General features: G+C 38.9%; 1 protein-coding gene across 3 annotated transcripts; it reads left to right on the forward strand.

Moving 5' to 3' along the window:
• The first annotated feature begins 324 nt into the window (after positions 1 to 324).
• Positions 325 to 23,327, forward strand: sdf4 (stromal cell derived factor 4). Of its 3 annotated transcripts, none has more exons than XM_012966669.3 (7): positions 325 to 431; positions 3,151 to 3,529; positions 17,000 to 17,136; positions 17,927 to 18,040; positions 18,419 to 18,577; positions 19,824 to 19,999; positions 21,872 to 23,327. In XM_012966669.3, the coding sequence occupies exons 2-7, from the start codon at positions 3,210 to 3,212 to the stop codon at positions 22,046 to 22,048; spliced, it is 1,083 nt and encodes a 360-aa protein (XP_012822123.1). In that variant the 5' UTR covers positions 325 to 431; positions 3,151 to 3,209; the 3' UTR covers positions 22,049 to 23,327. The 3 variants fall into 3 exon arrangements, with proteins under 3 accessions (XP_012822123.1, XP_017950899.1, NP_001025582.1); XM_018095410.2 differs by lacking the exon at positions 325 to 431 and adding an exon at positions 735 to 855; NM_001030411.1 differs by lacking the exon at positions 325 to 431 and having other exon boundaries at positions 3,157 to 3,529.
• The last annotated feature ends 250 nt before the right edge of the window (positions 23,328 to 23,577 follow it).

Here is a 23,577-nt window from a genome sequence, read left to right on the forward strand (position 1 = left end):
AAAAGGCGCCAACACTGCATGGATTTAACAAAGCGCTAACATCAGGCACTCTATTATACAGTATTAACAACTCCATGTCTTGTCAATAAACACATAGAACCTCGTAACAAGCCCCAATAATACTGTTTCACTGCTCTAAGAGCCGCTATGAGGGAACTGTAGTCCTACAGTAGCACACAACCCCAGGAAGCTACGCTAAACCTTTCTATAACCTGCAACAATTTGCAGACATCCTCGCATTACGACGTGAGCACATTCCAGTCGCCCCGCCCCGGATTTACAGCATGGAGCCGGCTGTAGCTGGGGGCAACACTTTGCAGCTTGGAAACGTGTCAGCGTAGCGTTCGCTGTGGGCGTGTCTATTTGTACCGCAGTTTCCCAGAGCTTCCTACTTCCGGCACTGTGCTTGAAGGCAAAGAACCGGGTTGAAGGTAATTGGAGCCGAGCTGAGGTCTCTTACCCCGTGTGGTTGTGGCTATAGTTTATTGGGTTTGCCGTTATACAGCCCCTCACTGCCACCCTCTTGTCTATAGTATCATTTCCCTGTTAAAGGACACAGGTGACAGTGCACTTTCTGCTGCCTGGAGCACCCACACAACTGTGTTTCTTTTGTCGCTTTCTGACACAGCACAGCTGTTCTCTCTCTCTCTCTCTCTCTCTCTCTCTCTCTATATATATTTAGGCTCCTCTTGGTATCAGTCATTGCAGTTGGTCGCTGTTGGTGATATCTGTACATTTCTAGCAAGCTGTTTGTTTTGGTAACATTTTGGGCGTTTTATACTTTTTCACCCTAGGCAGGTATTATTTATTGTGGCCTATACTGCCTATGTAATGCACCCAACTGGTATCCAGAAGGTAGGCACTTTTCCACTAGATTTGCACTAAAGTTTCTGCTTAACTGTGTCCCTTCTGACTGTCCTAAGGCTTTTGTACAGCATCCCACAACCAGCAGCATTGTGTCACTTAAAGGAACAGTAACACCAAAAAATGAAAGAGCTTTAAAGTAATAAATTTATAATGCACTGTTTCCCTGCACTGGTAAAACTGGTGTGTTTGCTACAGTAACACTACTATAATTTATATAATAAGCTGCTGTGTAGCCACGGGGGCAGCCATTCAAGCTGGAAAAAAGGAGAAAAGGCACAGGTTACATAGCAGATAACAGATAAGTTCTGTAGAATACAATAGTGTTTTATCTGTTATCTGCTATGTGCCTGTGCCTTTTCTCCTTTGAATGGCTGCCTCCATGGCTACATAGCAGCTTATTTATATAAATTATAGTAGACTTTCTGAAGTAAACACACAACTTTTACCAGTGCAGGGCAGCAGCATATTATATTTTAGTTACTTTTATACACTTTCATTTTTTGGTGTTACTGTTCCTTTAACTTAGAGGCCTGAACATATTCTCCTGACTCTGTACTGAATCCCACAGCCAGCAACTCTTTCCAGACACTCTTTGCAGGACTTTTCATCCAAGCCCCTGTTTACCCCCTCACACTGTGCCAGCTTTAATGCAGAATACTTGATGTGTTTGATTAATGGTACTCTGGACACTCTTATTGCATATCTGAATAACTGTGAGACTGATGAGCATGACAGCTTCTCAGAGTATGACTGCTGGGATTGGGAGATGGGATAACAGTTCTATAATTGTTATAAAGAGACCATGTTTAATAGCAGCTTTAATTCCCCTGTAGTAATATTTAGAACAGCATGCAAGTATGGTTTAGACCAGGGATCCCCAACCTTTCTTACTCGTGAGCCACAGTGAAATGTAAAAAGACTTGGAGAGCAACACAAGCACCATAAAAGTTCATGGAGGAGCCAAATAAGGGCTAAGATTGGCTATTAGGGAGCCTCTATACACACTATCAGCTTACAGGGGGCTTTATTTGGTAGGAAATCTTGTTTTTATTCAACCAAAACTTGCCACCAAGTCAGGAATTCAAAAATAACTACCTGGTTTGGGGGCACTGAGAGCAATATCCCAGGGGTTGGGGAGCAACATGTTACTCATGAGCCACTGGTTGGGGATCACTGGTTTAGATACTAAAAAAAAGTTATATGGTACAGAGGAACTCTCAAAGCATTATGATTTGACTTTTTAGTAGAATATTTATTATTATGGTTTACTTCTCCCTACCCACTAAAACCCCTTGGTATGTCTGTTGGACTTTCATGCAAATGATTCATAACAAATGATTATGTATGACTGGTTATATTATAATAAATTATATTATACCCAGTTATATTATTTTGATTTGTTATGATCCTTCTATCTATGTTAAGTCCTTGAAAGTAGTACCATGCTTTTTAAGCATTTATGCTTTTTTTTACTGTTCACTTAAGGCTGTTACATATAGGAAATAATGGATGCTATTCTGTAGTGACATGTCATAATTCTAGCCATATACAAGAAACAGATTCTAATTCAGCTGTGTGGCATAGACCCTAGAGCTGTTTTGAAAATCTGGAGCTGCTCCCATGGTACACACAGAGAAATAGATAGGGGTAGAAGCCTAAATCTGCTTAGGGTGTAATTTGGGGTAAATGCTTATATCTGTCTTTTGGAATGTCCTTTATCCATGCTAGGGTGACTGTTAAACCTGTTTTTTGATTGCGAATGGTAAAATCTTGAGCTCTAAAAGTCTGACAAGTCTAGAAAATAAGATATGGATATTTTTAACACACGGATACAAATGTATATACGTACTACAAGTCTGAGTGGATTTACTGGTTTTGAGAGAAACACAACCAGGACATGGATGGTTCTATGTAAATTAAGTAGTTTGTGTGTTTTCTGCCAGTATAAGACAAGTAGCGTTTACATTTTTTTCCCCACATATGGTGCATATCATAGGGTTCATATTTTTGTATAAATTGTGATATTGCTGTTATGTACATTGATTTTTTTTATGATTTCACAGATTAAAAGAATGTACGACCAAAGAATGTCTTTTTCACCTGGGTTAATGCAATTCCTGTAACTCCTACTCATGATTAGTTGTCAGCAGTATTATCTGGCTGGGTTGAGACATTCCACAAGAGTTTTGTAGATTTTTGCCTGGACCTGCATATTAATTGCATTTTCTTTGCTATAAGTAGCTGCGTTGTAAGCTAAATTCACTACATTTTGTTTTTTCCCAGGATATAAAGAACACTAAAAGCTGCACTGTGTGGTCTCTGTTTAAGCTCTAAGCAGAAAAATGGTATCCAAGCAGGCTTTCCTCTTCAGCCTTGGTTCGCTCTACCTCTCCCTCCTCTTTGTGTTTCTCCTTATGGATGTTTATGCCAGGCCTGCAAACAATTCTGCTCTCAAGGTAGAAGGAAAAGAAAAGGCCACAGACAATAAAGATGAAAATGAAATTATGCCCCCGGACCATCTGAATGGAGTAAAGATGGAAATGGATGGTCACCTCAACAAGGAGTTCCACCAAGAGGTTTTCCTCGGTAAAGAAATAGAAGAATTTGATGAAGATTCTGAACCCCGAAGGAACAGAAGGAAACTGGCAGCTATTTTTGCCAAGTAAGTCAACCATTTCTCACCCTCAATTCTTTCAGGAATAAATTAACATCGATCTTAAGCCTTTCTTTACCATCTTTTTTCTACAAACGTTGTTGAATGTTATTCCCATTCTCATGATAGAGATCCTGGTTTGATTTCCTATGCCAACTTGAAAAGTTACTAAATATCCTTAGTACCCCTTATCATGGTTACCTTGATTGCTGTAAAGTACTATATAAGTAATGAGGTGTTGCAATTACATAGGGCCTTATAGGAGCATGTGACTTTACAGAATGAAAAACTTTATTTGGCGCAGGAATTTTGCAGGAACTTTTATGCTGTTGGGGATAGAAGGTGATTTCAGTTTATACTAAGTTTTATTGGGCATCATCTTATCGGAAAGTGAGGATGAAAGCACATCTGATCAGAAAGTGGGGATCAGATGTGCATCATTTAGCCTTAAATCTCAAACAAAGTAGTGTTTGGTCAGTTTAGCAGTACAGCATGTTGTTTGTTAATAATATGTGATGTAGGGTGAACCCTGGAAAAAACATGGCAATCTTTATGGCTATTGATCTTTCTTTTTAAAAATATTAACTGTACTGAAGGTGCATTTTTAAAATTTGCAGACTAAGGAAAAAATTGTCAAAATTATAGGCATATTTTTAAATTTCATCTCTTTCAGAAATTTGAATTACAGTTTCTCACTTGCGTTTATTGAGTTAAAGGAATACTGTCATGGGAAAACATTTTTTTTTTTTTTTTTTAAAAAGACCTATCAGTTAATAGAGCTTCTCCAACAGAATCCTGCATAAAAAGTGAATTATTTGCTATATAAACAGTGTCCTTTAGAAATAAAAAATACACCATAAAAATCATGACCGTATCCCTTTAATGAAGACATGTGAGAAAATTCTTCTTCAGTTAGGGGACATCCACCTTTGCTTCTTTTGAGTTATTAAAGTGATTTACTATCCCAGCATAATAATTCTCAAGTAAATTCACTGATAAAATTCTTCCATAAAAGAAATGTCTGTGCTCCCTTATTGGATAGAATGCTTCCAACAAAGTATGGATTTTTTATTAAAAAAACTTGATATAGCAGTCCTTTAAAACCATCTTCTACAAAGTAACAAAGCTTGGGTATAAATGTACAGTTGAGGTTACACGCACTACCTTTTACAATATTCAGTAAGATGACAGGGCATTTTTAAGATGTGAGATTTTTGTGGTGAACTTAAGCTAACTTGCTTCCTTTAGGTGTACAGTTCCAGTAAGCTTTTGCAAATAAATGTTTTATAGTTTCATAACTTATAGAAATTGTAAGATCATTTTTGCTGGGTAATATTTCTTACCATTCATATTTTTTTAAAATTGTTTTTTCCATAGTCAAAAAGCTTTTTTAAATAACCAGTTTTTATGATATCTAAGGCAGAAGTCATTTCATTGCAAGTATTATGGGAAATAATGAAGTCTACGCACTAGGGGTGGTGTAGCCACAACTTTATAGTCTGGAAGTATAGTTTTCTTAGTGAAATAGTGTTGAATTCTCAAATTCTTCAGTAAAATGAGGAGTTATTTTAAAAAAAAAATTGCCAGTGTTACTATCCTGGTCCCTGTCTGGACAAACAGGTACCCTGCCAACCTGGGTGCAGAGAAACCAAACAGATTTTGCCATCTCAATGCAAACATGTTTCTGTGCCATGTGTCTACACACAGGCCAACGCAGTGCTTGTTAGTGCAGATGCTGGAGTGGCCAAAGGCGAGTGGTTTGGGTCAGTGTCACCATAGTCAAAAGACATTAAGTTTCAGCCACAATGACTAAACATTGCCTAAGTGCTTGCTCCGTTTAATTATTAATGACTAAAAGAACTGACATACTCCTAGTATGTTTGTGGAGTGAGGAAATCTGAATACGGAGGCATGGGGCAAACATACAAACTCTTTGCAGACAGTGCTCTGCTTGGAATTGAACTTTGGACCCCAGTAAGGCAATACCATGAAGCTCTGTTAAATTTTTACTTTTCTGACACTTTTTGATTTCAGTCATGCTATATGCAAAGTATTTTAGAACTTTTATGTCTCCCCTCAAGTGCTTCTGCTTTGTATGTCTGTCCAAAGGAATTGAACTAGAAAGGAAAATTATGGTAGATCATTAAAGGAGAAAGAAAGGTAAAAACTAAGTAAGCTTTATCAGAAAGGTCTATGTAAATAAAGCCATAAGCACTCACAGAAACGCTGCACTGAGTCCTCTATCAAAAGATTTCTTGTGTCTATTTTCCTCTGCCAGAGACATGCAGCTCTCTCCTGCTCTCCCCTCCCTCAAGAATGCTAAAAACTCACTCCCCCCATTAGGAATGTGGATCTGAGCCAATCAGCAGGAAGCTTCCACATAGTCTTACAAACTGTGCATGTATACGGATCTTACTCTTGGTGCAGGAGCGAGTCATTATGGGAACTTTCTTTACACAGCTCAGCATTTTTCTTACTGTTTGGCTTCTGATCATCTGGAAAGGCGAAATATGGGGAGACTTAAGGGCACTATTGAGAGAACTGAAGGTATTCCTGCAGCTTGAGATGAACTCTTTATTAGCCTTTCCTTATCCTTTAAAAAAAAAAAAAAAGTTTATAAAGACAATCTGCTTTTAGCCTTTTCATTGAAGAATGATAGCTTTTCCTGTGTAAAAAGCATGGGAAGATTTAATTCCACTTAATGGTGTTAATTCCAAAAAATCATTCTGTATCAGTCCAAGGCAATACAACCACAACAGTGAAAATGTCTCTAGTAGCCCATCCTTTCTGCTGCTGATTACTGCACATGCTCTGTGCTGCTGTCAGCTACCTGAGCTTAGGGACCGATTCACCATGTACACTCTATATAGAATAAAAAATGCAGAGGTGTCAAGGCTCCCAAAAATCTTGTGAATGTCCCGTTCTCCCAACACGATTTAAATTTCCCTGATTGCTCACTGCGCAAAGCAAACTTCTAGTCAGTAGCCGAAACAATCCCCCTGGAAACTCCCAGGGTTGACAGCTCTGTAAATGTCACCATATAAGGCTGATTAATAATTCATTCAGATGCTAATTACATGGTAGATCAGAAGCCACTGAATTCTGCATCAGCTTTTAATAATCAGCCCCGTAAGCATCATCTGCTGTAACAGACAAACCTCATTTTCTGTTTGATATTTTCTGACAACCCCTAAGTTTAGCTTATTGACAGCTGCCCAAAGCACATTGAGCATGTGTAGTGTCAATGACACTCAAAATGGCCTAACAAGATTTAAGATAGCAAGCTCTTGTGCACAACTTGGATCATTACTGTGCAGTAAGTTGAGTGTAAAATACAACATTTCTAGCCATATTTACTGTGGACTTTATTTCTGCTTTAAATATGTCTATACTGAAAGTTCATTTAAATGTAAACTTTCCCCTTTAGGGCTCTGGCACACGGGGAGATTAGTCGCCCACGGCAAAACTCCCTGTTCGCGGGCGACTAATCTCCCCGAGTTGCCTACCCCTGCCATCCCACCGGCGAACTCGGGGAGATTAGTCGCCCGCGAACAGGGAGTTTTGCCGCGGGCGACTAATCTCCCCGTGTGCCAGAGCCCTTAAATTGTATGCATGGCATAGAGAGACAAAGATGCTTGTAAAAACACATTTGCAATGTTTGCCATGGCTCTTAGGTCAGTTCTGTCATGCTGATTGTGTAAATATTTACATCTTTATAGTCTATTGCTAAATAAATATACTCTCAGATTAGCATCAGTGTGTTTAATGCATATATACTACATTTAACTGTATGGGCAGGCTTCTAGCACAGGGTTGTACAGCTCTATGCAAAAACCTGAAGGCATCTGAACAGTTTGTATAATTTAACTGTGATTTATTACAGTTTTCCATCAGCAGGAGGAGAGACTTAACACTGTAAATACCAGCAAGTTTTTAGAAATAAAGGGAAAAACATTTAATTTTGGTTCTTAGCTTTTACAGAGTTAAGTCTGTTGTTGTGCTAATGGGTGACTGCTGTCAATGAGAGCTTTCTCACAGTAATGAAATGTTCCATTACCTTCAGGTGTCATGGAGTCCCCCATATGAAATAAATATTTATAGAAATAAAAGCTCACACACTAACTTGAGAATTTATTGCTAATGAAACACATTTGCTTAAAAAGGCTGATAAAGTAAAGTAAAAAGAAAAATTGCTTGCAGTCTATACTGAGGAGCACTTTTATCAAAGTACGACAGGTCCGAATACAAAAAATTTGTATTTTTTCTAAAGGTTCCAACTTTTGTGTATTTTCTCAGTTTTTCATACATTTGCGTGACTTTTTCGTACTTTGCAAAAAAATACGTGACAATTTGTGTGTCAAAATCGTATTTGTCGCGCCGAGTACGAAAGTTTCGGATTTATTCAAGCTTTGGTATCGTGACTTTCCTTGGGCCAGGTTGGAGCTGCAGAGTGCCATTGAGCCCTATGGGAGACTTTCCTTGGGCCAGGTTGGAGCTGCAGAGTGCCATTGAGCCCTATGGGAGACTTTTCTTGGGCCAGGTTGGAGCTGCAGAGTGCCATTGAGCCCTATGGGAGACTTTTCTTGGGCCAGGTTGGAGCTGCAGAGTGCTATTGAGCCCTATGGGAGACTTTCCTTGGGCCAGGTTGGAGCTGCAGAGTGCCATTGAGTCCTATGGGAGACTTCCAAAATCATGCACTGAAGGATCAGAGTCAGAAAGGTTTTCCCGCCGTTTACGATCGTCGGATACGTAAATTTTGTATTTTCGGACATTACCACGATAATTTCGTACTTCCATTTACGAATTTCGTACTTTAAAAAGTGCGATACGATAAAACCGTAGTTGATACAATTTTTTTGTATCGTGCTTTTTAAAGGTACAGAAATCATACTTTGACAAATCTACCCCTTAGAATCTCTTTAAAAATTAAAATGCTAAATTGTAAGAATTTTTTTTGCAGGGACCTCTGTAGTTCTCTTACTACCCAGATGTAGCACAGGGCAGTTTTCTTAAGAGAACTACAGAGGTCCCTGCAAAAAAATTCTTACAATTTAGCATTTTAATATGACTCAACAGGCTGTGGCATAAAGAGTATCACTGTCACTATGAAAGCCATATGATTTGTCTCTTATTATTAACTAAGGAACATAAAGTATTGTTGACGTGTATGATAGTTTTCATTCATCCAGGTCATGATGTTATGGATTTTGTGACTGTATGCCATGTACACTATTGAAACAAGTCCTACTTGTCCTACAGAATTTAAAAAACAAAAAAACGGGTGTTTAAAGATGTTTTTATTTTAAAATATATTAAGTTTTTTCTTTGCAGCATTTATTTACAAGCTTGATTTTATTTACCATGCATATTTTATTTGCATTTATTATATGTATATTACGTATATGTCTACATATTTTGTGTTTTTATATGTATATTGCTTATCATGAGGGAAGTGTGTGAGTTTTTGTGTGTGCGCATTTTTTTTTATGTTTCGACCCCTGAAAAGGAAGAACTGTTTCTGGCACTACTTTTTTTTTTCTACTTTCTGAGAAATATGAACCTACATCTCCAGTAAGGATGAATGAGAAGCCTCTTCCTGCTGGAAGCAGTGATTGATGTGGTACCTTTTACAAGAAGTGACAGCTTGGTGTCATCTCAGATAACCCATCCTCTAGAAATGTGAGCAAATATACAATGGTGCTTCAAAGCCAACATTACTGAAAGTTATCCCACGCAATTTGCTAGGTGTTGAGTGTCTGAGTTTGTACTCTGAGCTTTATTTGCACCAGTTGACTCTGCTTTATTTTATGATACCAGTTAATGTGAGCTTCTGCAGCTTACCTTGTACAACCGCATTTGCAAACAACTTTGGACACCGTGTTAAATGCAACTAAAAACAGAATTGGAGTTATTTGTAAGTCATTTAAACCCTATATTTAAATGCAAATAGTACAACGACAACATATCAGTTGTTGAAATGTTATTTTCTCAAAAATAGATTATTTCTTGAATTAGATACCCACAAAACATATTTTTAGAAGTTGGGAGAGTGGCAACAAAAGGCTAGAAAAGTGTATCGCTAAAAAAATTGATCCCAGAGAGCCTGGGTCTGTCAGAAGTAACGATGGAGGAGAGTAAACCATCGTATGTATGTATGTATAACTTTATTTATAAAGCACCACAAGGGTACGCAGCGCTGTACAATCTTACAAAATACAAAATTACACACAGGGAGGACAAGTGTTATAATAAATAAATATATATAAATACACAGGGAATAAGTGCCATGTGGTATGAGACAGGTAGGTAGGAGGTCCCTGCCCCGTAGAGCTTACAATCTATGTAATACTGCCCTGGCAAATATTGCATCGGTTTAAGAATAATGTTCCTAAATGTACACTTGCAAAGCATTTGGGGATTTTATCATCTACAGTACATATTATTAAAAGATTCAGAGAATCCAGAAAAACCTCTGTATGCAAAGTACAAGGCCAAAAGTCAATATTTGATGGCTGTGATCTTCGGGCCTTCCGACAGCTCTGTATTAAAACTCAGGAATACTTCTGAAAACTATTGACTGGGTACACAATTTGTTGCTGTATCCACAAATGCAAGTTACAACTCTACCATGCAAAGAATATATTTAAACATGATCACCGTTGCCTTCACTGGGCCCAGTTTATTCAGGAGGGACTGAGGTAAATTGGGAAACTGTCCTGTGGTCTGACAAATCAAAATTTGAAATTATTTTTTTGGAAATCATGGGCGCTACATTCTCTGGGCCAAAGAGGAAAAGGGCCATCTGTCTTGTTATTAGCACACAGGTATTGGTGCACAAGGTATGGGTAGATTGCACATCTGGGAAGGCAGCATTAATGTTAAATAATATATACAGATTTTGGAGCAACATATGCTGCTATCCAGATGACAAAACAATTCCAAGTTGCATTCTGCACACATTACCTGCATGGTTCTGTAGTAAGAGTCCAGTTGCTAGCCTGTCTGCCTGCCATCCAGACCTGTCGCCCATTGAAAGCAAATAAAAGAGGGCAAAGGAGACCCTGAACTGTTAAGCATCTGAAATCCTATATAAGGCAAGAATGGGACAACATTTCACTTTTAAAACTGCAGTAAGTAGCCTCCTTTTTTCCCCAAATCATTACAGAGTGTCGTTAAAAGTAGAGGCGATGCAACAACATGGGAAACATGCCCTGTGCCCATTGTGTTGCTGGAATCCAATTCAATATGAGCAGGCAGGTAGTTGTCATTACACTGAAACACAGACGTTAACTCTCCCTACTCTTTTCTCTAGTGAGACTTAAACAATTTGAACACACCGAAACAGCGAACACAGATAACGTTTGACATGCACAATTCAATGTTTTAGTGCACCCCTGTCGGTTACAGTCCCTATGGTAATACCCACCCAAAATACCCTCCTCACTGCTTTGCAGTTAGAAGTACCCATATATAAGGGCTCTTATATTTCTTTTGTCTGTTCTAAAACTCTGATGGTGGGATGCTGATCATGCAAATTTCTGATATCATGCGAAGAGATTAGGCACATATGCCAAACCTCCACTCACTCATAACCTTCTTATGTAAGAAGAAAGTCGATTGGGGCTACTTGATTTTCCTGCACTAGAATGATCAAAGGGAGAAGACTAGTCATTCCAGTACAAGCAGAGTTCTGTCCCAGACAAATGTGTGTATCTCCAGTAACAATTTTGACAACATTGCTTTTGGTAGGTAACTGATTTTTCACACAGTTCTGTTAGTTTTTTATATTTTGTTAGACTAATAAGAATTTTCATTATAAATAGACAGTTATGTAAAAGCAATTTACTGGTGGGAGGTATTTTCACTTTTACTCGTTACTTTATAAAGCTCTGTGGTGGGATTCATTTTACACTTACTATGAGCAGTAGTAAACTTGTATGTGGTTTCCTGAAAAGAGATTTTCATCTTAGTTCTAAAATCTAAGAAGTCACTGAAGACAAGTAATTTACTATTTATGATGTTAGCTTAATAAAACTTTAGGATAAAGTATAGTAATGAGCAAAGGAATGATATCTGATTGATTGATTAGTTGCCATGTGTTATACACATAACAAAAAACTTACCAGTAATATAACATGAACTAATGTTTTATCTGATTATAGGTACATTTATTTTTGTAGTAAGACGGTAATACCGTGTGTGGCCCCACACATGCACTGCTCTGTTCTGGCCCTTAGAGACCCCTCGGACCTTAACTATACAGATACAGTTTATCACCTCTCTTAGTAGGTTCAGATTTATTGCATTCAGTACAATACAGGTATGTTACCTGTTACCCGGAATGCTCAGGACCTAGGGTTTTCCATATAAGGTATCTTCCTGTAATTTGGATCTCCATACCTGAGGTACTAAGAAGAGGTATTATTTTCTAAAAATCTGAATTATATGTTTAAAATGGAGTCTATGGGAGATGGCCTTTCCATAATATGGAACTTTTTGGATAACCGATTTCCAAATAACAGGTCCCATACTTGTATTAAATTGATTTAAAGGTGTCTATTATTAACACATTACAGAAAACAAAATATTCTTTTTATTAGGATGACTGGGGAAGGTGTTAGTTTGGTGTGAGAAATACGATTGATTGAACACTAGCTGGAAGTGAATTTATCTGGCATCAGAATCCGGTCTGGACTGGGAACAAACATAGGCCCTGACATTCCATATACACAGAGGCCCAAACAGCCCCCACAGCCCAATACATAGTGACTTTCAATGGGCAGCGCCGGATTTATTTTACGGGCACCCAGAGGCCGCCCCCTCCCTCATCAAGCTGAAGTTTTCTGCGCATCTTGTCCCAGTGCTCTGTATGGGAGCAAATTTTAAGTGTGGCCAGATGCCCCAAAATTCATGCTGCCCTAGGCCCAGGCCTTTGTGACCTTGCCACAAATCCAGGCCTGTCTATGGCATCTTACAGCAGCCCCTCTGGCATTTGCAGTACGCACAGATTGCCATATATATATATATTATTTATAAAAATAATTATTAATAATAATAATAATAATATTATATGACTTGCCCCTCTTACAAAGCAGACAAATAATCCACACCAATAACTGTATATTAAAATGAATATATTGAATAGCAAACCAATTGATTGTTACAATTAAAGGATTATTTAAATAATAACAAAACAATATATTTACATTAACAGATTAATAACAAAGTCTACATCATAATAGCTACCAACAAACACAGAACATGGTAGTCTGGTTGCTTTTCGCTAGCCAGTTGATCATGGCTTCCCTCTGATGCAGTTCCAAGATGCTTTCTCTGGATGCTCCTCCCAGGTGCTCCTTCCTTGACTACTGTCCAGTCCACATTTTATACACCTATTCAGCCACTGCCCCCACATACCAACTGATCAGATAGGGTTAATGAAAACGACACCTGGCCATTGTTCAGTAACTGTTGAGAAGGCTTCTCGCATACAGTTTTTATGGCTCCTGTAGCAAACATACTGTCCCACCACAATCCACAGAAAACCCTTTGATATGGAGATTTGGCTTCGGGTGTGACTTGTACAACTGGTCCAAGGGACCAATATTGCCAGCTACAATCTGCCTGTGTATGGCCACCTTAAGGGCTCTGGCACACGGGGAGATTAGTCGCCCGCGGCAAAACTCCCTGTTCGTGGGCGACTAATCTCCCCGAGTTGCCTACCCCTGCCATCCCACCGGCGAACATGTAAGTCGCCGGAGGGATGGCAGACGCGGCGGGGCGATTTCAGGAAATCGCACAAAATTTGCACAAAATCGCGCTGCCGCGTCTGCCATCCCGCCGGCGACTTACATGTTCGCCGGTGGGGTGGCAGGGGTAGGCAACTCGGGGAGATTAGTCGCCCGCGAACAGGGAGTTTTGCCGCGGGCGACTAATCTCCCCGTGTGCCAGAGCCCTAACACATAAATATGTGTAAAGCCACAAACACATATGTATATAATACAAATGATGGCATCCAAGATGAGCATTTTCTTACACAAGCTTACACACATGATTATTTGAGTAGGACCTCCTTACCTACTGTATTGATCAGTTTCTATATTGATTTTGTATATGCAGGTCTATTATCCAGGATGCATGGGACCTAATGTTATACAGTGCTGCACAGTATGTTACATTGTCTGAATAAAAGAATGTATAAAGTATTAAATGTTGTGGATTCATTGTATAGATTTATTATTAAACTGAAAAAACAGATTTGTATATTTTGGATCTATGGGGGATTTTTTAGTGCTAGTCAGCAGCACCACATAATGCCTAATGACCGTGTTCTGTAATAAATATACCCTCTGATTCCCCATCATTCTTCTGTGAAGATGAGGCATGTTGAAGGGAAAGGCCCTCCTGTCTGAGCACAGAATGTGTAGATGTAAGGGTGGCCAGCCTGAGATACGCAAATATACTGCTTACTAATATTGTGCCTAGATATATATCATTCTTTTTTTACTTTAAATACACCAGTAATCCTGTTCATGTCAAGGTATAAATATTATTATTATTATTATTAACATTTATTTATAAAGCATCAACATATTCCGCAGCGCTGTACAATAAGTAGGCATAGGATTCCACAGGTGTGTGATATCTGGAATGTTGGCAAAACTGTAACTTTTTGGAAAAGAAGTATTTTCACAATGTTGAGCGTTAAAGGGGAACTGCAGCCCTATTTGCAACTCAGCAGGTGGGATAGCGCTTGCAGCTGCCACTCCATTGAGCTGAAAGGTAATCACCTGGACACTGCAAGTGCACTTGCTGGTCAGGGGAATAATGCTCAGAAATGCTTAGTGCAACATTTCCAAGCAACAGGTCCAGACAAATGCCATTAAGCCCAGTGGAGAGGCAGTGGCAGTACATTTGCTACCAGTCTGCCGAGCTGGAAATGACATGGATGCAGTAGCCCTGTGTGCCATCGCCCTAAATATGTTGGAACATTGTTATGAAGCCTACGTCTAATGAACCATGGTGTTTACTGTTATGCAACTCTTTGTCTCTAAGTTAAATAAATATCTTTAAAAAAATGACTTCATAAGTGTAATTCACAAACAACAGAAGCATTCATGGTGACCCCAGCTCTGAAGCATTGCCCACTCTTTTATTTTTCTAGGTGTCGGCCTTAGATTGATGCATTGGACTCACAGTCCTGTAATGGACATTCACTCTATTTCTGTCGCCTTAAGTTAAATGGGTTGCTAACCATTAACTTTTAGTATGACATAGACATTGATATTCTGAGACAATTTGCAATTTGGGTGAAATTTCTATTTTATTGTTATATAGTTATTTAGCTTTTTGTTCCACAGATCTTCTGTTTGAAATTTTAACAGCTAATTCGTTGCTAGGGTCTTGTTAAACTTAGCAACCAGGCAGTGGTTTGAATGAGAGACTGGAATATAATTAAGGGACTGAATAGAAAGATAAGGAATAAAAACTAACAATAATTAAAAAAAAAAAAGGGAACTTCATAAAGCAACATTTTTTGCCTGCTAGTGTCAGAGACCCCCATTTGAAACCTGGAATGATGTAAAAGGGAAAAGCAAATAATTAAAAAACAATAAATAAATAATGAAGAGGAGTTGCTAGGAGTAGGACACACTGCATCATACTAAAAGTTATGTTAAAGGTGAACTGCCCCTTTAAAACAGCAGAAAGTGCATCTCCCAGTGTTAACCTGCTTGTCTGGTGAGGTAACCAAACAAGCGAACCTTTGCCCGATTTGGCCACCCATGTACAGAACCAAATTGGACTGATCCTATCATTGGCTTATGAGCCGACATGGGTAGATGCAGATCTCTCAGGAGAGGATCAATTTATTGTTCCAACACAGTCAGGGGGACCAACTGGAGGGGCCCCTTCATGGAGGGCAGAGTCTGGCAGAGCCGAGATGTGAGCGCTTTATCTCATTTAAATGCAGTAAAAAAAAAAAAAAGGCAGCTAAATTAGCATATGATGTTTTTGTTCTGCTCGGCTACAATCTGATCGGGGGAAAGCACGTACTGCCGAGAGCGTGCCTACACAAACCAACATTTTCATAGTCACCACAATTTGAAGTGAATGTAAAAAATAGCTCTACCATTTTGCCAAATGCCACTTAAATGTCAGTTCTTAGTAAAACAAGTTCTGCTCGTCCTCCCCAAAACACCTTACTGTGTGTTTTCCCTTCCGACATGAAATAGGAGACTTATTAGACTGTAGTAACCTGATGAATATAGTCAGCCAGACATTCTGAGCTACTGGAAATGGAAACATAGCAGACTTTTTTTTTTTTTACATAAAATTAAAAATATAGGCTGTTAAGAAATGGAAGCAACCCAAATATATTATATTGAACCTTTATCCACAGCAATGATCTGCCTGACAGAGTGGTGTGAAGGAAGTCTGTCAGAAAGCTGTGCTGGACTTACCTTCCCAGCTCAGTACAACCAGTGACTTGACTTGCGTTGCTGCAGTAGGACTGAAGGTTTACAACATCTAATAGGGTTGGGGTATGAGCCTGAATGAGCAGTGGATCTGTGATAGTACAGCTATGGGTATCCATTATCTGGAAACCAGTTACGCAGAAAGCTCCGAATTACAGGAAGGCCATCTCCTATAGACTCCATTTTCATAAAATTCACATTCCTCTGCTATATTTAAAACGGCACTAAACCCTTTCTGACTTTGACACTTCAGTACATGATGTGGGAAGCTTTCCAAAGGACTCAATGGCACTCTGTAGCTCCAACCTGCCCAAAAGAAAGTCACAATACTGAAGCTTGAATGAATTCTGAAACTTTTGTACTCGTTGCGACAAATATGATTTTATCGCACAAATTGTCACGCAAATTAACAAAAATATGCACAGTTCTAAAACGTACAAATTTTTCTTTAATCGTAACCAATCATACTTTGATAAATGGGCCCCTAAAGGTGGCCACACACGTGGCGATTTTAGAAAGATCGTACAATCTGCCACTAACCGTTCAGGACTGAAACGGCAGATAAGGAGGTAGAAACAATAGGATTTCTTCCTCCTTCTGCCGATTCAGCCCTGACAACAGATTTTGCTCAGGCGCCTTCTATGGCACCCGATCAAAATCTTTTAACCGGCCCGATCGGTGAGTCAACCGATATCGGCAGCTTCCTGCGATACCGGTCAACTCACCGACTTGCCATTAAACATTAAATAAACATTAAATAAACTGAGTAGATTTTTTTGTTACCAATATGGATTCATGCAATTTAGTTACCATCAACGGAGAAAAAGGAAATCAATTGAGAGTTATCTGTTTAAAATGGGAGATGGCCTTCCTATAATTTGGAGCCTTCTGGATATCTGCTATGGTGTGAAAGACATTTTCTCATATGTAAGGATTTTCTGTTTGTTTTCTTGAGACAATATAGTAAAGTCTTATTGTTTTGTGCGTCATTTTTATTTTGCAGAGTGGATAGAAATGAGGACAAGCAGATTAGTGCAAATGAGATGCAGCGGTGGATCATGGAGAAAACCGAAGAGCATTTTCAAGAGGCAGTGAATGAGAATAAGCTTCACTTCCGTGCTGTGGATCCAGATGGTGACGGTAGGGAAGGGAAACTGTGCTGACAAGTGTAGTACAATTCTCCTAGCACTAGTGCTTGCATGAAAGGCCTAAGGAATGACTACACCCACCAATGTGGTCTTCTGAGGAAATAGTGCAAACCATCTGCACTCACTCCCTATTAATGTGAATGGTTGGTTAATGCCCTGACGTGTGGGTGTTCACTTCCTCCCAAATCTGCCTTGCTGTGCCAATAAGCATCATTGGGGGGTTTTATCTCATTTGCTTTGCAATAGCTGATTTGAAGAGGGCCATTAATATTCAGTAAATTGGATGTTCCTAAATGATAGTTAGTGATGCCATCAATTATAATTTGTGCTTAGTGATGTAATTTGCCACAACTTTCTAAAACTTGTGTAGGTTCAGCTGAACCTAAGAAATGGTGAAATTCTACATTTGTTGTATTTTTAAATGGAGGATGGTTAAGATGGCCATACACTGACCTATCCTCCAAAGTCTGCTTATTGGCCAGAGGGCCAAACAGACACATACCATTCAGGTGGCCTTATATGTGTGTGGATCAGAACTGCAGGAAATAAAGCTGTGTCTATACTTCCTCATCTATCCATGCAGCCACCATGTACACCATTGTACTTCAGCATATGGTCTCCCAGAACTGGCATCTGACCTGCCATACTTACCCAAACTGTCAGGTACTGTTGTTGAAACTGCTGATCAGATCTGGGAATTCATTCATTTCCATGTTTTTCTTTTGTTTTACAAATTACAATATTCAAATGATTTTGCTTACAATGTTGGCATTGCTGTGCAGGGCATGTGTCGTGGGATGAATACAAGATAAAGTTTTTAGCCAGTAAGGGATTCAATGAGAAAGAGGTGGCAGAAAAACTGAAGAATAATGAGGATTTGAAGATTGACGAAGAGAGTAAGTTCCTTGCCTTCTCTCAGGGTATTCACTTATGGCTGTGACACAGGGTCCTCTGTCTTTACTTCTTTAACCAGCAATAACACATATGGTGTTTCAGTGGGCGCTTCCAAATAACTCACCACCTCTTTCAAAACCTCCTTTCCATGTTTTCAGATCATAGAATGTGATTTAAATCTCTTAGCTTCCTATCTCTGTCACTGTACTTGTTTCCCCTTTCACAAGAACTACAGAATTAGCAGTAACTCACGTACTCACCATTTATCTACAAATCATCGGTCTTCTTGAAAGATGAATGGATTGCTGATATTTAGAATGAATTTTAGTTTATTAAAGAAATTTGAAATTGTGTAACAATGATTCATTTCATTTCAATAGCACAAGAGGTACTGGATAACTTGAAGGATCGTTGGTTCCAAGCAGACAATCCCCCTGCAGACCAGCTCCTGAATGAAGAGGAGTTTCTGTCCTTCCTGCACCCTGAGCACAGTCAAGGCATGCTTAAATTTATGGTGAAGGAGATTATACGCGACCTAGGTGCCTGTTTTGTTTATTTTTTGATTTTTTTTATTTGAAGATGTTGCGATATTGACATAGCACTGTTTATTCACATTAAACAAGAGAAACATCAGGTCATTACTCCCATGTACTGTACAAAGGATTAAATTGTTTCTTCAGTATTCAGATATAAACTGCTGTTGTCATGCATTTGTTAAAATACATTTTGTCCATAATTTGTATTACTTCAGTAGAGCTAATGCTTTCCTTGTGCATGACTTCATGTTCCGTAGAGATAACTGAATTACACAAGGGAATGTAACACTCTGTTAGTTTTTGTTACCTGTTGGAGGGGAGTACAGATAATGAGTGCAGGATCTGGTTGGATTCCAAAAAAAAAAAGCCAACAAAAGGAATTCTGGGAATGAATTCCAAACTCTTAAAAAAAAATCCCATTTACATGGGTTTATCCTATAGGCTACAGCTCACCCACTGGGTTTGAAGCTGAAGCCAGCATAATAGCTGATCAGATTCCTGAATAAGAATATATCACAGATGTTCCGCCTACTATCTCGCAATCTTTGAATGCAGAATGAAAGAAAGCATATGCATGTCAAGAGGTTAATGTATACATGCCCTACAATAATTGGTCCCTTACAGGATGAGCATGACCATATTGTTATACTTTATAAAATTTAGATATCATAATTATTGATTCATCAAGAAACAGAAGCATATGTAGAAAAACAGGTAGAGGAGTATAAAGATAATATTCTTACCAAACAGTGTTGGGGGTTTCTGTTCCCTTCAGAAGTTACAACTAACACACAGGTTGAGTCATTCTTTGGCCAGGTTAAAGAAAATGAATTTGCTAATGTTATTGCAAGTATATTTATATGCATAAGTGGGTCACTGGCACCTAATGAGTTTTGCACACATGAAAGATTACATGGGTACATTTGGGTACATTCAACAGTAATATATTCATTGTTACTAAGTAACAATGATTATATTACTTCTCTCACTACTTCCTATAGAAAAAATATAGGGTGTTTTCTGGCCACCCCGTCTTTTTCTGCTGGTATAACCCTCCACCTACCCAAATACCTCCTTGCTTCACAAGAACGATAATAAGGTCAGCTTATGCCAAATGTTGTTAGGACTTTTGTCAAGAAGATATATATATATATATTTAACCATAACGTGTATTTTTAACCAAGCATGAACTTTACTTCAGCAACCAGTGACCTTTTTTTTTTTTTTTTTTTTAAATGTTTTCTTTTAGATCAGGATGGTGATAAGAAGCTGACTTTGTCTGAGTTTATCTCTCTTCCTGTGGGTACTGTTGAAAACCAGCAGGCTCAGGATATCGATGATGACTGGGTACGGGATAGGAAAAAGGAATATGAAGAAGTTATTGATGCTAACCATGATGGTATTGTCACAATGGAGGAGCTAGAGGTGAGGAGATTGGATCTGCGGGTGGAACGGGCAGATATTGTTTTATTTAGCCCATGATCAGGCAACTATTTTAAGTGTATGGATAACTTTTGAAACACAATTAGTGAAACATCAGTGGCAGATAATTGTACTTTCAAGGGAAATGATGTTAAGAAAGCCTGTTTCTTAAAGGACATGTAAACCCCACACACAAATTTAATCAGTGAACAGCCTCTTTGAAATCTTTCAATACCTGCTACACTGGTTGTCCAGAGGTTAATAGTAAGGCTGCAACATCCCCTTAATCACTTAGATTTCCTTCTCCTCCTGTAACCCACTTGACTCCCTCCCTCAGGAATTCGCTTTGACTTCTGGCTTGTGGGCATGCTCAGTTGTTAGATTACTAAACACACCCCCAGTCTAGCAGCCAGTGAAGAGATGGCATTGCTGGTTCCCATAGAAACTCAGCTCTAGCTGTCTGCTTCAGTTTTTTTCTCCTAACTTTCTCTCCCGAGCTCAGCTCAAAGCAGAACTTTTATCAAAGGCAGTTGTGCCTGTGTGAGCCTGTATTCTTGATGAAATGTATGCTGAATAAGGGTCTGTGTGTGTGTGTGTGTGTGTATGCTGTTTGCAGATTTAAATATATCTGAAATGGCCACCGGGTGAAAGCTGCTGTTTGCTTTAGGAAAATTTGATGGTGCTGGCAAGTGGAGGGGATATATGCAGTACAAATAATGCCATTTGGGTGGGGGAGACGTGTTCAACTGATATACATTGTAGGCAAATGTAGGCTTTACATGTCCTTTAAAGGAAAAAGAAAGTCAGTCACTTGGGGGTGCCAAAATGTTAGGCACCCCCAAGTGACTTTGACCACCTACCTTTTAACCCGGGCTGGTGCCCCTGTGAGGAGGGAACAGCACCAGCCCGGGGTAGCTGCCGGCGCTTACTTCTTCCTGATTCGCTGCGCGCGCATGCGCAGTACAGTGAAGAGCTGAACTTAAACATTAAAGTCGGCTTTTCACTCTACTGCGCATGCGCCCACCGCTGGCATTTCAGCAACGGAACCTGTCACTCTTAGTAATTGGAAATCTTATTTTATTGTGTTAGTTAAGCAAAATAAACTCTTACATATTTATAAATATTTATATAGTGTAAGTGTGTTTGCCTTCCATGAGCTAGAAATTGTTTGGGTGAAAAAAATAAACTTTTTGTTATTGCCTTAAGCATACAATGTAGAGCCAGAGAAAACACAGGAGGAAAACTGAGATGAAATGACCTTTCAAGCACTATTTTATGCATTGCCTGTATGAGAAGTGTTTGCTTTGTTAATATTTGTTTTATGTATATTGGAGTACTTTAGCTCATGCCAAACTAAAGACAGAGAGGAGCCTGCTTACAGAGTAACGTGTGAGTTTGTTCCAGCCTAGTACTGAAATAGTTACTGAACCAGACCAAACATTTATTACAAGAAGAAATAAAGTTCTGAAGTGTGTCTGATAGATGGCTACGTGAACCAGCTCCATCCTTCAGTTCGTGGAGCAGAAATCTTTAAAAAGAGTTGGGAACTCATGAAATCCATATAAATGAATTAGTAAAAATATGATTTTAAAAATATATCTTGTGCAGTAAGCACAAGAAGAGCCTTATGTGTTTCTTGCTGTAGGCAGAAGTGAAAGGCTTATGAGTTTTGTGATTTTCATGCTGTAGGCACAATTAATGTTATATATTCCCATTTTGTAATGCTGTTTTAGGGGAGGTTTTTTTTGTTTGTTTTTTAAAAAAAAAATTTGCCCAGTTTACCACATAGTTCATAATAAATTCTGTTCTGTTACACTGGAGTCAGTCATTATATATAAGAAGCCAGTAAATGTTTGTCTTCTGTTTTATCTATAGGAATACATGGATCCTATGAATGAATACAACGCTCTCAATGAAGCCAAGCAGATGATTGCAGTCGCTGATGAAAATCAGGATCATCATTTGAGTTTAGAAGAAATTCTGAAGTACAGCGAGTATTTCACAGGCAGCAAACTTATGGATTATGCCCGCAATGTTCATGAAGAATTCTGAGTCTCACGTCCAAAATTTCATCCATACGGCACCTCTCTACATAGTCTACAGCAGTGTCAGTTATTATGAACTGATCTCTCTTGCATTGGAATGAGAAGAGGCGCTTCTACCAGTTACTGCTGCTAATTTACCTGTGTATTCGTAGTGTGCGTTATTGTGTGGGGCTTCTGCCTTCCCCACCAAGAGCTACATTCATTGCAGGATATGTACAGAAATACTTGCTTTTATTCACTTATATACATATATATATTTTTACATCAACCATTAGTGTAATGACCCTGCTATTCAGTCATATCTATAAAGCAGGTCCTTGGTGCAAAAAGACTTAAGCCACAAAGCGCCGTGCATACAATAGGTGTTATTAGCAAGGTTATAGCTGCTTCTTAAGGGGGGAAGGGTTAAACATTGGCATTCTGGCCTCTTGGCATTTATATGCATCTGGGTTTCATGCTGTGGTTGGAGTCATGGTGTCATGCTATATTTTATAGAAGGCCAGTAGAAGATAATGGCATTCATTCATATCAACAAAAGCCGCCTTTAATTTGTGTATAAATCTTTCTTTGTGGTGAGGGGACAACAAAAAAGTTTCCAAGGGAAAAAATTTGTCTATTTCTTGTTTCCTCTTTTGCTTCCTGAATTCTGCAGCAGTGTTACTTTCCAGGCAGTGTACATTTGTTAGGCAGTCCCAGTTTGCATCACTTGGATTATACAGGGTAAACCCCTAAGGGATGTTCCACTACTGACTCTGACTCTCGAGGCTCTGAGCGACCGTATGTCTCTGCTGCAGGGATTCTCTAGCCTGTCTCCTTACTTATCAGAGGCACCACCCAGGCTTCATCTCTTTGAAACCTTACTACCAAAACTAGAATTTCACATACAGGTTTCTGCTATAAAGAGACCAGCTGGACTGCAGTACTTTGAATAGGCAGCTACTGCCATTTAGGGAAAGCACAGAGGCCACTCAGTCTGACAGTAGTGTGATACAATATCTGCCTATCAGGGATGTCCAGTGTCAGTGCAACAGGATAGGAACCCTCAGGAATAAGACTGAGAGCAGGTTGAAAAGATCAGAATAATATCCCCAAATGAACAAGCTGGGCATAAGCTTGGCAACAATTGTTTTTGCTGTTATTTTTTTATAATTGTTGTAATATATAATTTCTATGCATAAATATTATATGTAAGATTATGGATTAACTGGTATAACATGCTTAACTTAAATCCTTACCATGCTTTGTGTCTGGAATCTGCTTGTAAATAAACTTAAATTATACTGAAACTGCATGACTCTGAATTTGATTTTAGAATAGATCACAACTGGAAAACTTACATCAATAATTTTATCCACCATAAGGACAATGGTGCATTTGTAAGTACCGTAGTCTGAATGCCCAACCACAGTTTTTCTTAATTTTATTTTGATAGAGCTTGATTTTAGGAGTCTGCTGCTTGGAAATGTGGCAGTTCATGGACACCAGACGGTTGCTTGCTTTAGCACAGTCAAATGTGGCGATCAGAACGCCAAAAAT

This window comes from Xenopus tropicalis, chromosome 7 (assembly GCF_000004195.4).
Source record: "Xenopus tropicalis strain Nigerian chromosome 7, UCB_Xtro_10.0, whole genome shotgun sequence".
Lineage (NCBI taxonomy): Eukaryota > Metazoa > Chordata > Amphibia > Anura > Pipidae > Xenopus > Xenopus tropicalis.